Source organism: Anas platyrhynchos, chromosome 15, assembly GCF_047663525.1.
Source record: "Anas platyrhynchos isolate ZD024472 breed Pekin duck chromosome 15, IASCAAS_PekinDuck_T2T, whole genome shotgun sequence".
NCBI classification, from domain to species: domain Eukaryota; kingdom Metazoa; phylum Chordata; class Aves; order Anseriformes; family Anatidae; genus Anas; species Anas platyrhynchos.
The window spans coordinates 20040982-20055317 of record NC_092601.1 but is presented as its reverse complement, the minus strand read 5'-3'; the positions used below and the strand labels follow the sequence as shown (position 1 = coordinate 20055317).

At 37.0% G+C, this 14336-nt stretch overlaps 1 protein-coding gene and 1 long non-coding RNA gene across 4 annotated transcripts in view; one reads left to right on the top strand and one right to left on the bottom strand.

Moving 5' to 3' along the window:
* The first annotated feature begins 2 nt into the window (after positions 1-2).
* LOC110352558 (uncharacterized) lies at positions 3-13614 on the top strand. 2 transcript variants are annotated; one of them, XR_011803639.1, is made up of 4 exons: positions 3-391; positions 889-1135; positions 9307-9518; positions 10613-13614. It is a non-coding gene; the product is annotated as an uncharacterized lncRNA (long non-coding RNA). The 2 variants fall into 2 exon arrangements; XR_002401651.4 differs by having other exon boundaries at positions 9307-13614.
* Positions 3167-14336, bottom strand: part of KCTD5 (potassium channel tetramerization domain containing 5) — a 37953-nt gene continuing 26783 nt past the window's right edge. For both annotated transcript variants that reach the window (XM_038187115.2, XM_027469115.3), the window contains one exon: positions 3167-9411. In XM_038187115.2, the coding sequence (XP_038043043.1) occupies positions 9382-9411 (30 nt within the window). In that variant the 3' untranslated portion in view covers positions 3167-9381. The remainder of the gene's footprint in view (positions 9412-14336) is intronic.

Genomic DNA, 14336 nt, shown 5'->3' with positions numbered 1-14336 from the left:
TTGGAGGGTCGCGGAGCGGCCCCGGTGACGGGCAGGCCGGGAAGCCTATGGGGAGAGCGGGGGCGGGGCGGAGCTGCCCGCCCGCTGGAGCTGGTGCCGTGGCGGGGCCGCGTCTGGCCGGCGGGCGGGGCCGCCAGCAGGGCGGCGGGGGGCCGCGGCGGAGCGGTGCTGCGGGCAGCGCGCCCTGGGGACGGCCCCGCGGCTGCCGCGGCTCCCGGGCCCCTGTGGCGTCGGAAAGCGCAGACGCTGGCCGTGACCGCTAGCGCAGCCTTGAGTCGCGTTTGTCCCAAATCTGCTTTACCCGACTTTTGAGGGGCAGCGCGCTTTGTGCCGCGTGGTTTTGCTTCCTTGCTCGTTTGTTTCTAAGAATTCATTTGTGGTAGCTTATCAGGTAAGAATCACGTTCTGTCCTTGACTGTTTTTGTTAAATTTTGATCAAGCTTAAGAAATTTCTGTCTTGAAACTTCCTCTCAGCCATGCCTTGCAGTGGTCTGCGTTTGGTAACGTGTTGAGCTGTGCACCTCCCGTGCAGTCCTTTAGGATCAGAATGGTTTCTGTTCTGGGGAACGCTAGAATTAATTAGTTCTTGGATTTGAATTGGTCCTAATGAAAATCTGTGCTGAGGTTAGGAACCTCCTTGCCCATCATCCCAGCTTGTGAATGGGCAGCTGCACGAGCGTTTTGTCTTAGACATCTTAAAACTTCTGTTGGAAGCCTGTTTCTTCATAGCCCTGGGTGACTGGGATTCAGTGGCAGCTGGCACCTGAAGCTGGCAGAATTAACATAAACTTGCTGGACACATTTATGTATACTTTGTTCTGCTTGGCTTTTAAAATTCTCACTTGAAATTGATTGGTTTTTGTTGTTGCTGTTTTTGACATTTTGTAGCATTTCAGACACGCACACCATGTAGAGATTTAACTTGTCTTTGAGAAAATGAAAGGCTACAGCAGAGAGTAAGGCAATAATCTACTATTCACATCCATAATGGAGGGGACAAGATGTCATCAGTTTAAACTGCAGTGAGAAAAATGCGGATCAGGTGTTAAGAAAATGCTACTGACAAAGTCGCTATGGCACTAGACTGCCTGATGGAAAGATGAGTGTGGAGTCTTCATTGGTTGGAGTTTTAAAGGTAGGTTAAAATACGTGCTTAAAATATATTTAATCCTGTGTTTAGCCAAGAGGATAAGCCAAGTAGTCTGTTACAGCCCTTCCAAGCTTTTTTTTTTTTCTTATAAAGCTCATGCTCTCATTTATTTCATGTTTAACTCTATAGAAGGAATGGAAAAAGTGTGTATTTCTGGTTTTCACCTTTCTAGGTTGGTCTCAAAAAAAAGCCACATTGAGCTGTCCAAGTAAGGGGTTTTGCCTGCCACAGATCTTTGTTTTAAATCTCAAATGTTAGCTAGGCAATGTTTTTAAGAGATGTTATTGCCAGCAGACAAAAAGGAAGAACTGCTTCTAAAGCTTCTGTAGACATACTAAACAACAGCTATACATCACTCAATCCCCCAGTTCCAGGAGGAGTGAGAATTTGAGCATGGAATCCCACATCTATCAGGCGTACAGAAAGAGGCAAAACTCTTTTAGCCCTTGGATTCTCCTCCACTGGCCACAAATATCCACAGTAAAACCAGGACAAACATGTACTCTTCCCTTTACCTTTCCAAGTATCCTGCCACTTGCAGTATGGATGCTTCAAAGCCAAAGATTTAAAATGCAGCTTTGGTAGTGTGGTCCTTGATGTAGCTGGCAGATTTCCTGTATTGTAGTAGATTCACTTTTCAGAGCCTTTCAGTTGCTTGAATTTGCATCCTTCAAAACTCATTACTGAAGATTGTCATTACTGATCTGAATGGAGATAGTGGAAGAAATCACATTTCATTGCAGACCCTGAGGATTCCAGTGACATTACCAAAAGCAATGATTTTTAGAGGAGACTGTTAACACACCACTCACAGGATTTGTCTCTTAAAATTGTACAGGCTGCAGCCTCAGATAATGTCACATAAATATGGACTATGTTTATTACTGCCAGGCAAGACTTAAGCACACTAAAAGATGAATTTGCATGGCCATTTTCATCTTCCTGAAATGAAACATCCCACTAAAATGAAAGCTAGTGCCAAATAAACTCCAATTATTATAGAGGATACAAACTGGATGTTAATGACTGACTTGGACATGTAAGGCATAGGTGACGTGTAAGAGAAAGATCTACTTTACGTCCCCCTTATTAACTGGCATCTGGTACACACTTATACCTTTTGCGCTCTCATTTACACTAATTTGTGAAGACACTAGAAACTACAGATATGCACAGTAGGAATTTTGATTGAAAGTAGTGTTTTTAATTGTAAAGTGCAAATACTTTTATAACAAAGCCTGATAAAAATATATAATGATCATATTAAGTAGTTAATTCCTACCAGAGTTTGTACTTAGGATTTATTTTAATAAAAATCAAATACAATTAAAATGCAGGAAATCACTTTAGTAAAACGATACCATTTCACTAAAATTTCTCAACATAAAAGGAAAGATTAGAACATGCTTCACATTTAAAAACTATTATGATGAAATTTGCCTCATTCTTGATTGTACAGCCTCTGTAAGACTTTAGAGCTGACAAAGTGACTTATATTTCTTACTTCATAGTGTATGTTGGCCTTACTACAAAGTGTCAATTTGATAAGCTTTCCATACAAAAGTATTTATATTAAAAACTGGATTCTACAAGAAATCTGCAATGCTAGGTAGGCTGATTTGTGAGCTGTATGAAAGCAAATGTTTACAAACTGATCAGTTAGAACTTGACACTTTTTTACACTTCTTTTTTTTCTTTGTGGTGGTAGATACATATCCACAGCAGAGGGGACAATTTCCTACTACAGTGATCAGTGACAGTCAGAGTAAACCCTAAGGAAAATACCTTAATTTCCCAGTGGATAAATATACAAATAAACATGGCTTTTTTGTGGTAAAGTCTTTGAGGCAGCAGAAAAAGATGCATCTCCTTTACAAAGGAAGAAGTATTACTGCTTTGAATCACTGCGCAAATGTGAAACTGTATTTTATATCTGAAGCATTAAACCTGGCACATCAGTGATTTTATGCGGTCAACATTAATGGATTTAGAAAAGAAAGATTTAAGACATCAGACTTTAAAAGGGAAAAAAACAATTTTATTTCATGCAGTTTACAATATGCTAGTGTTATGAAAAGGAGGTTAAAAAAATACCCACACACATTTTAATTGTATCTTTGTTTTAAAAATGATGGCTAACTGTAAGAAACTTCGGATGTTTTGGGAAGCCCTGGCAGATTATTTTTTATCCAGGGAAACTCCTTGGATTCATTTTTTTTGTCCATGTCTGTGCTAAGAGTTTTGGCTAATGCAAAAGCATTAAAACCAAATCAAAAAATCAAACTCTGCTGCAGTAAGAACACTTCAGAGATAATGAATTGGCACAAAATGAAGTGTTATTGCTAATCCACTATCCAGGAAATAACATGTTGGAAGTATGGCCACTTGGACAGCAACACAGCTGATGGACAGGTAATTGTGAGACCAGTAATTTCAAACAAACAAAACCAAAACAAGCAACCTGATGAATTAGGTAGGTGGGCCACGACAGCCTATAGGAAACAGATTTACAGATTTTTCATAGCCAGGCTCAGATGAGGCTCACTACAAAAGTGAGTACAAATAATTGCCATTTGATACTTGTTCGGTTTGGTGATCTTGGTGCAGTCCGAAGTAGACAGTGTGGCAATGCTTCTTTTACAACATCTTGGCACTTGCTTCATCCTAGCAAGTATACATCGGCCAACTTAAGTTTCAGTAAAACTGTGCATACTCTTTTGGAAAATCTTCAGGGAGCAAGAATCAGGTACATAGATGTATCAGCTCTTACATTTCATATGACCAGGCCTGGAAGTCTCAACTTCCAGTTGAGTCAAAACTTAGGCTCAGCTTTCTACAGCAAGGAGAATACTCTTATAGAACTTTCTCCTGCCACAGCCACCCCGAAAGGATCAAAATAACTTGAAGTAATTTTCTCTGATTATAGTAGTTACTATGCCTTGGTAGACTTTGCAAAAGTAAAGGACTGCTAAGTTGCAATGAAATACTCAGCAAGAATTTCCTGTCATAGAATTTTCCTCAAAGCCTCTCTATTGCCAGTTCTATTCACAAAAGTTGTTAAATTTCAACATAGGCAATAATGAAGTGGTACGCAAATGTGCTGTCTTCTCTGCTCTACTCTTTAACAAGTTGCGTATTGAAATGCCAAGCAAGACAGGAACACACTTGTATCTGCAATTTCTAAAAATGATTGTAGCATCTGTTAGAAGAAGAAGAAGAAAAAAAAAAAACTATCTGGTTTTTAGAAGTTTATTTATTTATTCATTTTTCCTGGAACCCCAGATTAGCCCTGGAAAGTATTTTAGCCCTTAACATTTCTGCACTGAAAAGAGTTCCTTCACTTAGGCAAACTGAGCAATAAAAGATCTATTTAGCCCTTTAAAGCTTCAGTTTAGTAAGAAGCCTTTAAAGACAGCTACTGCTTGTTGTGAACCAAAAGAAAAGAGAAGTTGTAATACACTGAGTTCAGACAGGTGTCCACATTTTTAAATGGAGTATTTTTGCTATTTTAAGAATCAATAATCCTACATGCAAACCCAGGTAATTTCCTGAGATCGTACTTAAAGCTAGAAATAACTACAGTATAAACTACAATGAAGCAAACAGACAGCATCCTCAGACTAAATATTTCAAAATGTCTGTGTTAGAAGATACTTCACTGTCCTGAGCTAGCAGGTACTGTTAAAGGCAAAGCAAAATCCCAGGTCTTTTTCAAGGGCCCCACCTTTCATGGCTGATTTAAGAAATTAATTTGAAAAACTTAAAAGAGATTTTTGATGTGGAAAGAGCAAATAAAATAGGAGAACGACACTTTCTGATTTTATCACATTTTAAGTGAACAAAATGCCACACTTCATCTTCAGACTCTTTTTTTCACTTTACTTTGATCTCCGTGAAAAGCCCAGTATTTCTGTTCTCTCATTACTTTTCAAGGAATGTACTCCAGTATACCTGAATGATTGGACAGTACACATTATAATCTATTTTCTATATAATTGCATTCATTCACACATTTCTGCATTTTTGCATTGTAAGTTCATTTTTATAATACCAGTAAAATGGTAATTTGTTATTAATATGAGTGTGTTAATTTGTTGGTGATACTGCTTCAAAAAGAGATCAACAACTTCCAACAACCTCAACAGATGTTCAGAGAATGCAGTGTTCTGTTCTGAGAATTCTGAAAATACCATCATCCCACTCAACACACTGGTTCCCTGCACAGGCCTACACTTGCATATACTTTTGTTTAATCTGCTAGAAATTTACATTTTTCTCCTGAAAAAAAAAAAAAACTCTCTCAGAGAAGGAGGAGATTGATTCAATTCTGGTATCTTCAGGAAATAATACCATTTCTAATCAATCATGACTGTTCATAAACATTACTAGAAATGGAGCTACACAGCTACTGTCTGAAGAAAATCTGAAGACAAGAAGTTAGATGGAATCTTGAGCTCATTTTTTTTTCAGAAATATCTTTTACTAAAGCTAGGGTGAAAGATGAAAGAAACTGGTATCATTACAAGACACCTGGCTAAATTTGAAAAAAAAAAAAAAAAAAGAACATTTTTTCAAATGTTTTGAGTATATGATTCTGAGGACTGAAAGTTCAGTAGACAATCAATATAAGCTTCTAAATACAATCAAGCCTGTGACACACAATTAAGTTACTAACAGATAACAAACTGCAATTATTCAGACTCCTTAATAACTCCATAATAAGTAGGAGAAAATTCCAGGTAACCTTGAATCTTTAATTAAAAAAGCTATTTCTCATTTACTGTGGGAGCTGAGTCAGACTATACTTTTGAACAGTTATGGACCAGGTGACATTCACATCTTAGCAGCTCCAGAATGACATGTTCATTGCAGATAAACTCTTGATTTGTCACCTTCTGAAATCCAAAAGTATTTCACAGAAAACAGTTGTCTCCCATACAAAAAAATAACTTGTCTAAATTTAAGTCCAAACAATCTGTTTCCTAACTTTAAGAAAGAAATGGCTACTGTAAGTTTGAACTTTTCAGTTTTTACATAAGTTTTGCATTTAAGAAATGACAGACATTTAAGAAATCCTCTAATAATCTACTGAAGTAACCTCGTTTTCCATGGTCAACATGCCAAACTACTTCACTGAATATTCATATAGTGAAGGTGTAGAAAGCTTAACCTTCCGTAGAATTTTATTTTTTCATGAGAGCTTACCTTGATTGACTGTTTATTTTGGTACCTCTCCCTTCCTGCATTACTTTCTTCCGCTATAATCTTTTTATGCTCAGGATCCTAAATTCATAGAATCATAGAAATGATTCTATAAATTCTAGCCTGGAGTACTGTTTTGATTTAAAGATAAGCTGTAAAAATCCATAGTTCATCTCATGCTTTTGCAGTTTAACTTTTCAACTACAGATCCTTCAGTGTACATATCACTTTGACATCATCACAGGCAGGTTGCTTGAGGTAAATACTCCCCAAATGACAGCAAAGACACAAAGGACTCCAGTTTAAACTACATCAGTACATTACCTCATCCTGCAAGATGTTAACATATGAAGCAATGTTTGCAAAACTTGATGTAGACTGGACTCTAATACAACAACCTTGTTACTATAGCTAACTTCATTTGACATTACAAGAGTCAAATAAAAAGAAACCATACTTTTTGAGGGATTGATTCTTAATGCCTTGAAAAAGGCATATAATTGCACTTCCAACTATCTCAAAGCCTCAGATGTTCACAAAAATTAAAGCAACAATGACAATAGCAAGAATGGAAAAGTAGGTAGTTAGGTGGTCTCAAACAATAGCATATATAAAATAATTTACAAGGTACCTATTAAAGTTCTCTCTTTTTTTGTTGTTTTGTTTAAAACCTGTGTGAGGTATTGGAAACAAAGTGCAGAATGATTAACCACCCATTTCCCCCAAATTTGCTACAACACGGATACAATGTAAACTAGATAGCAGGTAATCTCACCATAAAAGCATGTTTTTAAACTGAAAAAAACTCCAGTGGAAAAAACATACTTAGAAAAAAACCACCCTCTTACATACTCTAAATTTGTTCTGGTTTTGCTCAGCTTGTTACTTATTCTTTGCTGCTGCCATTCTTGAAAATTTCAGTTCATAAGACAAAAATACTCATTTTGGGAGGAGTTAAATAAGAGAGACAACAGAAATACAGATTTGGAAGGATCATTACACAGATATTTTGGGCTTTAGAATCCAATTAGGCCAATGCTGCGTTGCTCTGTAAAGCACATCAAGAAAACAAGAAACCTAGTAGTTGGCTGCAATTCCATGAGCTAGAGAACTCAGGGAATATGGTGGAGTCATGCTGTTTAAAAACACAGTGACTACTGCAGCAGAGGAAATGTTTTAATATGTACTTAACACAGACAATAGGTATGCTTATATTCAGATACATAAGATAATCTGTTATTATTTAGGGGAAACTTGGGTGTTAAATTTAAGCTGATAAAATATGGGTGCCTAAAAAAGTATAAAAGTATAAACATTGCTCCCTACACAATTACATTTTTAGTAAATTCAATTCAGTTTTAACATTTTAAAAAAAGACAAACATTTTATGTATTGTTGTGGAGGGGCCAGCAGCTTCCAGTGCAGACCACATCCAAGTGGCAAAATGCATTACAAACCCTTTCAAGCATTAGTCGCATGGACAAAACATTTAGCCCACTGTTTAACCAGCTTAGTAGAAATGTTTTTTTACAAATTGTTCCTGCCAAACCTTTATCAATGTATAATTTTTTTTTTATTATTATTTTTTTTTGAAAAAAAAAAAATAAATAAATAAAGGTAGACCCTGGGTGTTTGACAATGGGGCTTTTGTGTAAAGGATTACCTAGAGTATATGCATAAATTCTGATGTTACTGAGAATGAAAACAAATGTCTGTAGAATTCAAAACAATCTTACAGCTTTTTGAAACTCCCTTCCACTGCTTTCAGCTATTAAGTCAATGAAGCTGAGTTTTATACCGTCAATATCATTAAGTGTTTTAAAGATGTGTGAAAGATTTTGCTCAAAACATAGTGTATTAAAAAGCTCCAGTCTTGTGTATTAGCCTTCATCAAGGACATAAACTAATAAAGCTGCACCAGATGTATTCAAACGGTGTTCTTTAACTGCATAGTTGAAACAGTATAGAAAGATTGATTACAGGTATCTTGAATGTATGAAGTAATTAAGTATTTCGATTGCATGAGCTTGTGTTCACGCTCTAGGTTGCTTTTAATCCCAGCCACAGAGATAGGGATCTAGGACTAACCAATCATATTTCTGTAAAACTTCCAGCTCTTGAAAAATCTCTACTGTAATCCATAGAGGTCAACACTTACAGGAATTTTTAAAAGTACAAACACACATTTGAATACAAATATCTCAAAAGAAAGAAAGTTCAGTTGTTCATTTTAAGTGAATTTTGATTCCCCTTCCAAACATCTGGCTAAGACTGGAGCATAACTTTTGCAGGAGGAGACTGATTTGAGAGAAAGAACATCAAGAATTACTCAGATGAAGGCCATTTTCTCAGAGTTTAGTCTTCCCTTTGTGTATTAACATATGCCATAAACCCACAGTCAATATATACAACCTTCCTTTAAAGAAACCTTTTGTCTGTTGTGTAACTTTTTACATGCTAGTTTCAGTTGATCTCCTAGGCTGTTCTTACGAAATAGAATGTCACAGAGCCATAAGGAATGTGCAGTAGAAGACAGTCAACTAGGGCTGTCACTGATTCGAAAACAAAGTAGGCCCAAATATTTGCATTTGTGGGCTGTAACGTGTGTGTGTAGCACCAATTGCATTGTCCTTTAAATGTTTACAATGATTAGTAGGAAAATCTCTGCAAACTGATCAACATTGGGTCATCCAGCACCAAGCATTAAGTGCTACATGTCTCAGAGGAAAATATAAGTGCATGGTCATTTCTTTTCAAATGGCCCTTGTCAGTCAGCCCATAAGACAGTATAACCATGCACTACAACCAAAACTTAAAACACACTCCTCCCACACCATCTATTCCCATTAAGTAATCTTGCAATGCTTTCAGCCAGTTGACACCAGCTTATAGGCAAAAATGGTTGAAACCCAGATCAACAGAAAATTGTCTAAATCAGATTTTTTCTTTTGCAGCCAAGCCTCTTCAATGTGACAATTCACTGCATCTTGGAATAAAAGAGAAAAAATCTTCACCGTTCAATACTGTCTTCACATCCTGGAACCTCGTTCTTGCAAAATCTGAAAGAGACCAACAGTTTTATAAATGAAAATTCTCTGAATGTCATTCTTAAAGAATGGAGGACAAAGAACAACATAACGACTATTTCAAAAAAAAAAAAAAAAAGGTAATTTTTAAAGAAGCTGGTTCAAGGACATTCTTGAAGCTTTTGCTTTAAGATTGAAAAAGAAGGATTAATACATACAATGTTTTACTATCAAACATCATGAAAACTAATGTACATCACTGCTAGTAACTGAGTCTGATTAATATAACCAAAGCTTAAGGGCTGGAAGACAGAAGTAGTAAGCCATTTTACTTCATCCTTGTTCTAAAGATACTTAAGTCCCATATAGTAAATGAACCAGATACATTTTAAAACTTGGGATTTAATCTTAAATTTTTCCTATTGCAGTAAATGTCCTTAACTCCCTCAAATTTCAGCTGCAATTGTATTCCTTGAAAACGTAATTAGCAACCTAAAATGCGCACAAATGTCATACTGGGTGAGATGATGCGTACAGCTTTCAAAGACCAACAGTATGAGTTGACAAGAACTAACCTGACATTTGAAATAGATGTCCAGACTTGATCTTTAGCATGAACTAAAATCAGCCAACAAGATTTCTTCATAGTAAAAAGTTTTAGTAATTTTTTTTTTACAGTGGAGTTCAGATATACAAAGCTCATCAGTTGGACTCACCGCCTACAGGACAGTAAATCCTACTTTGACAACAGTTTTAAAATAATTTTACATTAATATTATTTGTTCATGGTAGATCTCACAAGTTTGTTAAGCATCCCTTCCAGTCCACAAGAAAATTGCTTCTGCAGAGACAGGACATAGCACATTGCACTTTTCATGCACTACCCTATCCATCATTATCCTTTGAATCACCCAAGCCAGGCAGCTGAGAGGCGTTGCAGCCTTTGACTTCATGAGAAGGAATATATTTCTCAAAAATTTTGTCTAAGGAATTTGCTTCTCCCACTGTTACCAAGGAACTGAGATTCCCACTACAGTGAATAAGATGATTTGGTTTTCCCCTAAAGGCAGTTGACTTGTTTAATAGGTATATATTAAATATAGGGAATGAAGTCTAATGAAACCAAATTATCTGCCCCTGAAGAACCTAGGAAACCTTGTATATAGCATCCTATAACACACAGACTATGTATTCTATTTTGATTTTTTATTTTCCCCTTTTCAACCTTCTTCAGCACCTCCAGTGAAGAAAGGATCCATGTCTTAGGACTGACTGTGCAGGCCACTGTGTTTCTCACAGTTCTACTCTAAACTGAATACTGCAATCAGCAGTAATGACATCAGCTCTGAAGCTGCTTTTGTGTACCCACAGGGAAGCCTGCAAGCAAACGGTAGAACCAGTGATGACCATGGCCAAAAAAAGACTAAGCAAAGCTTCAAATGTACTTAGCACAAGTACTTTATCAGCAAATAAAATTATCTCTAATTCATTTTCTTTTACTTCCTGGTTGTTTTCCAAGTACTGAGAAGAGCTCTTCAAAACCTGGCAGAAACCAAAGGCACAGTCCCTGGGAAATGGCATAGCTGTCTTCAATGTAGAGTTTCTTTCTATGATGATTTCAATTTAATCTCATATTATGACAAACACCTCATGCTAGTAGCACTCAGTAGCACATTCTACCCCCAGAGGATTCACTGAATTTGACAGTACACACGATCTTTGTGCCTGTTGGGTAAAAACTGTCACACCAAAAATTAACAGAGCATGCCAATTTCATGTTTGGTTTTAAATGAAAAAGTCTAGGTATTTGGTTTCCTTTTAGTATTGTTAAAACGTTGATAATTTACCGTATCAGCCTCTTATCAGTCATTAAGTCTAAAGTCATTCACACAGGCTATAGTCAAGTAGGGTCTCACCTGCTTTGCACAATGCCATGGGATTTTTTTAAGGACTGGAGTTCATAAAGACTCCATCACCATTTGTATGCTCTTCTCAAGGACAGTTCAGAGACAGTTCAGGGTTAACTTAGAAAAAAAAAAAATCCACTTTATCACTTGCTCCCTGGAATGCCTGCAGTACCTGGATCTCACTTTTTGGTTACAAAGTTCTGTTTCATTTCAAAGTCAGACTTACTATTATTTACGAGGTAGGAAATGAAGTGACACTGCAGGTACTTTGATAAATGTCCAAAATACAGAAGGATTCTCTGATGGGCTATAACGCGTTTTAAGGTATTTTTTAAATGCAAACACTGCCTATTTCATGAGGAGGAATCTACTATGTGTACTAAGCAAAAAACTTTTCACATTAAGATGTCGGAAAGATAAAGGTGCATTCTGCACGGAAAAGACAGGCCTTGAAAATTGCTCAGTAGCTAGTACATTCAAAAGGTATTACACAAACTTACAGAATGTAGTGCCAATGATACCTAATTTCATGTAATGATCTGGATGCAGGCTTGAAGCCAAAATTTCTAACCTGCTCCTTACCAGAAGCTGGGGAAATACATCATGAGCTATTCTGATAAATGCTTCATGCTTAGTCTCTTTTCTCAAGTATTTGGAGTCAGTCACTGCAGAGAATAAGGTACTGGGGCAGAAGTCCACATTGTGGATAAACAGTCTGACCCATCAAAAGTAGCAAATAAGTGCCAAGAGAGGCAAAAACATGGCTGAAATAACCACATGTGCAGTTAGAAAGTATTACTGGATCAACTAATTTTGTGAATGTTTCCCATCTGAAATGGGACATTTGAGTTTATTCTTTCCTACACGATAAAAAATGCTTTTAAGATTAAGAGAGTTAGGAAATTCCATCAGCTCAGGCAATATTTTAACACATTTTACTTGGTACTTTTTCTGCAACCCCTAACTTTACTAAAGAGGAAATGATTTCTCATCAGCAAGCTCTCAAGGGAAGTGTTCCATCCACCTCTGTTTAGAAATTGGGTGAAAGAGGATCTTCTATAGTCATGAACAGTGATTTTGTCCAAAGAGGAAAAGAGAACATTGAATTTCAATTATCAGGAATTCTATCAAAATTTGAATTACTAATTACCGAAAGAATGACCAATTCTGTTCTGCAATCCAAAACTCCTCCTTTTTTCATGAAAATAAAACTTTAATGAGACTTCCTGAAAATTTTAGTCACTTCCTGTGCAAGAATGCTGAGAGAAGATGTCTCAACACTAACAGAGGTAACTAAATGCCAGTGGCTAGGATTGTAGAACATATCTTGAGCAGAACCAGGCACTGAAGAAGATTTCATGTGAAAACACGCTCTATTAGCTAAACAGAGACCTTCACGGATAACGTTCCTCTGAACTTATACTTTAGATCTGTTGTCTTCAGAATTTTCCTGCTTTTCGTGTTTCTATTGTTTTTCATCCAGATGCAGCAGATCCAAAGTTGACTTAAAAACTCTCAGCAATGTTGAATAAATTCTCTCATCCTAAGGGCCCAAGTGTGGTAGTTCCTTCTGCTCAGAATAAATTTGCTGCAGACAGAATAACATCTTAAGAGACTTTCTGTCTCTCAGGCAGCTGAGAGCTTGCATTCAGTTCCATCAAAGAATCAATTTACTTTTTTCAATAAAGCTTCAGATTTGATCCATTCCTTGCAACCATTCCAGAAGACTTACCAGAAGACCTTATTCTACCTCAGCAGTAGTTTCTGTTAGCATCGGGAAAAATAATAACCGTAGAATAGTAGAATGGTTTGTATTGGAAGGGACCTTAAAGATTACCTAGTTTCAACGAGTTGTAATGTATCTTCTTCAGCCGTGTGGAAGCAACACTTCAGAGATAAGTATAAGGCTGCTTTACAGCTAAAATATTCAGCTGTGTAGATGAGATGCTGGAGCTCAGTCTCATGCAATTACAAGCATCTTTGATACATACGGATTCCTGATGTGACCTGTAAAGTACCTTGATCTTCAATAAGATGTCAAACTGCAGTAGAAAGGACCTGACCCTTCTGTTGAGACAGTTGTTTCCTGTGGTAAAGACAACTGTAGCACTAAGATTACATCATGTGCCTGTATTTGCTAGGTTTTGATTAAAAAATTACTAACTTCAAAATTATCAGATCTGTTGATTACACTGCACTTCAGTTAAGTTTGTTAATTTATTACCACATCAGACATTTGCTGAAAATTTATACTCCAAGCTTGTATGAGACACCCCTACACATAAAAAGTAATTGACAGAAAAGGTGGTGCAAGGAAAATATAAATCAATTTCGATCCTATAGTATTTCCCCCTAGAACCTATATGAAGCACTTTTCTTCTCAGCATAACTTTAAAGGTATGGATCATAGTACAGCTGGTAACAGCAACATTGATTACTCTGTCAAAGAAGCAACATACAGAACATGTATTCTGTTTTTGCTAACCATGCCACAACTATAACCACAAACAAATACACCACCAGGACTAGCCAAAGGACAGCACTAGTGGGGGCAGGAATTGGATGGGGCAGAAAAGCGTCTGGGTAAAATCCTAGGGCAGCTAGTGCTCACCATGACATTTACACTTAATCTGAGTCATTCATATCGTAATCCGTTTCTTCATCTTCACTCTGAATGGCATGCAGCATGCAGCAAGTATAGAGAAAGGAAAGGAAAAGAAAAGATTGCAGGTGAGTCAGTGCTGCAACAGAGTACAGTCCACTTACACTTGAAGCATCTGGGAGTGATTTTTTTTTTTTTTTTTTTTTTTTTTTTTTTACTTTTATCCAGGATCCCTGCTTTTTGTAAGAAAGTATGGCAGCAGACAATTTCAAGCAGGAACACGATAGATTTCATGAAAATTTCCTTTCCCAGACATCCTACAGTTAGCAGATAGAAGCCAATAGTGCCATGCAATGTAACAGGGACCTTAGGTATAGAGAAAGCTTAAACAAACCAGAGTTGGTATCTTTATTCCACTTACTGTTCCGCACACATGGGGAAGGATAGCG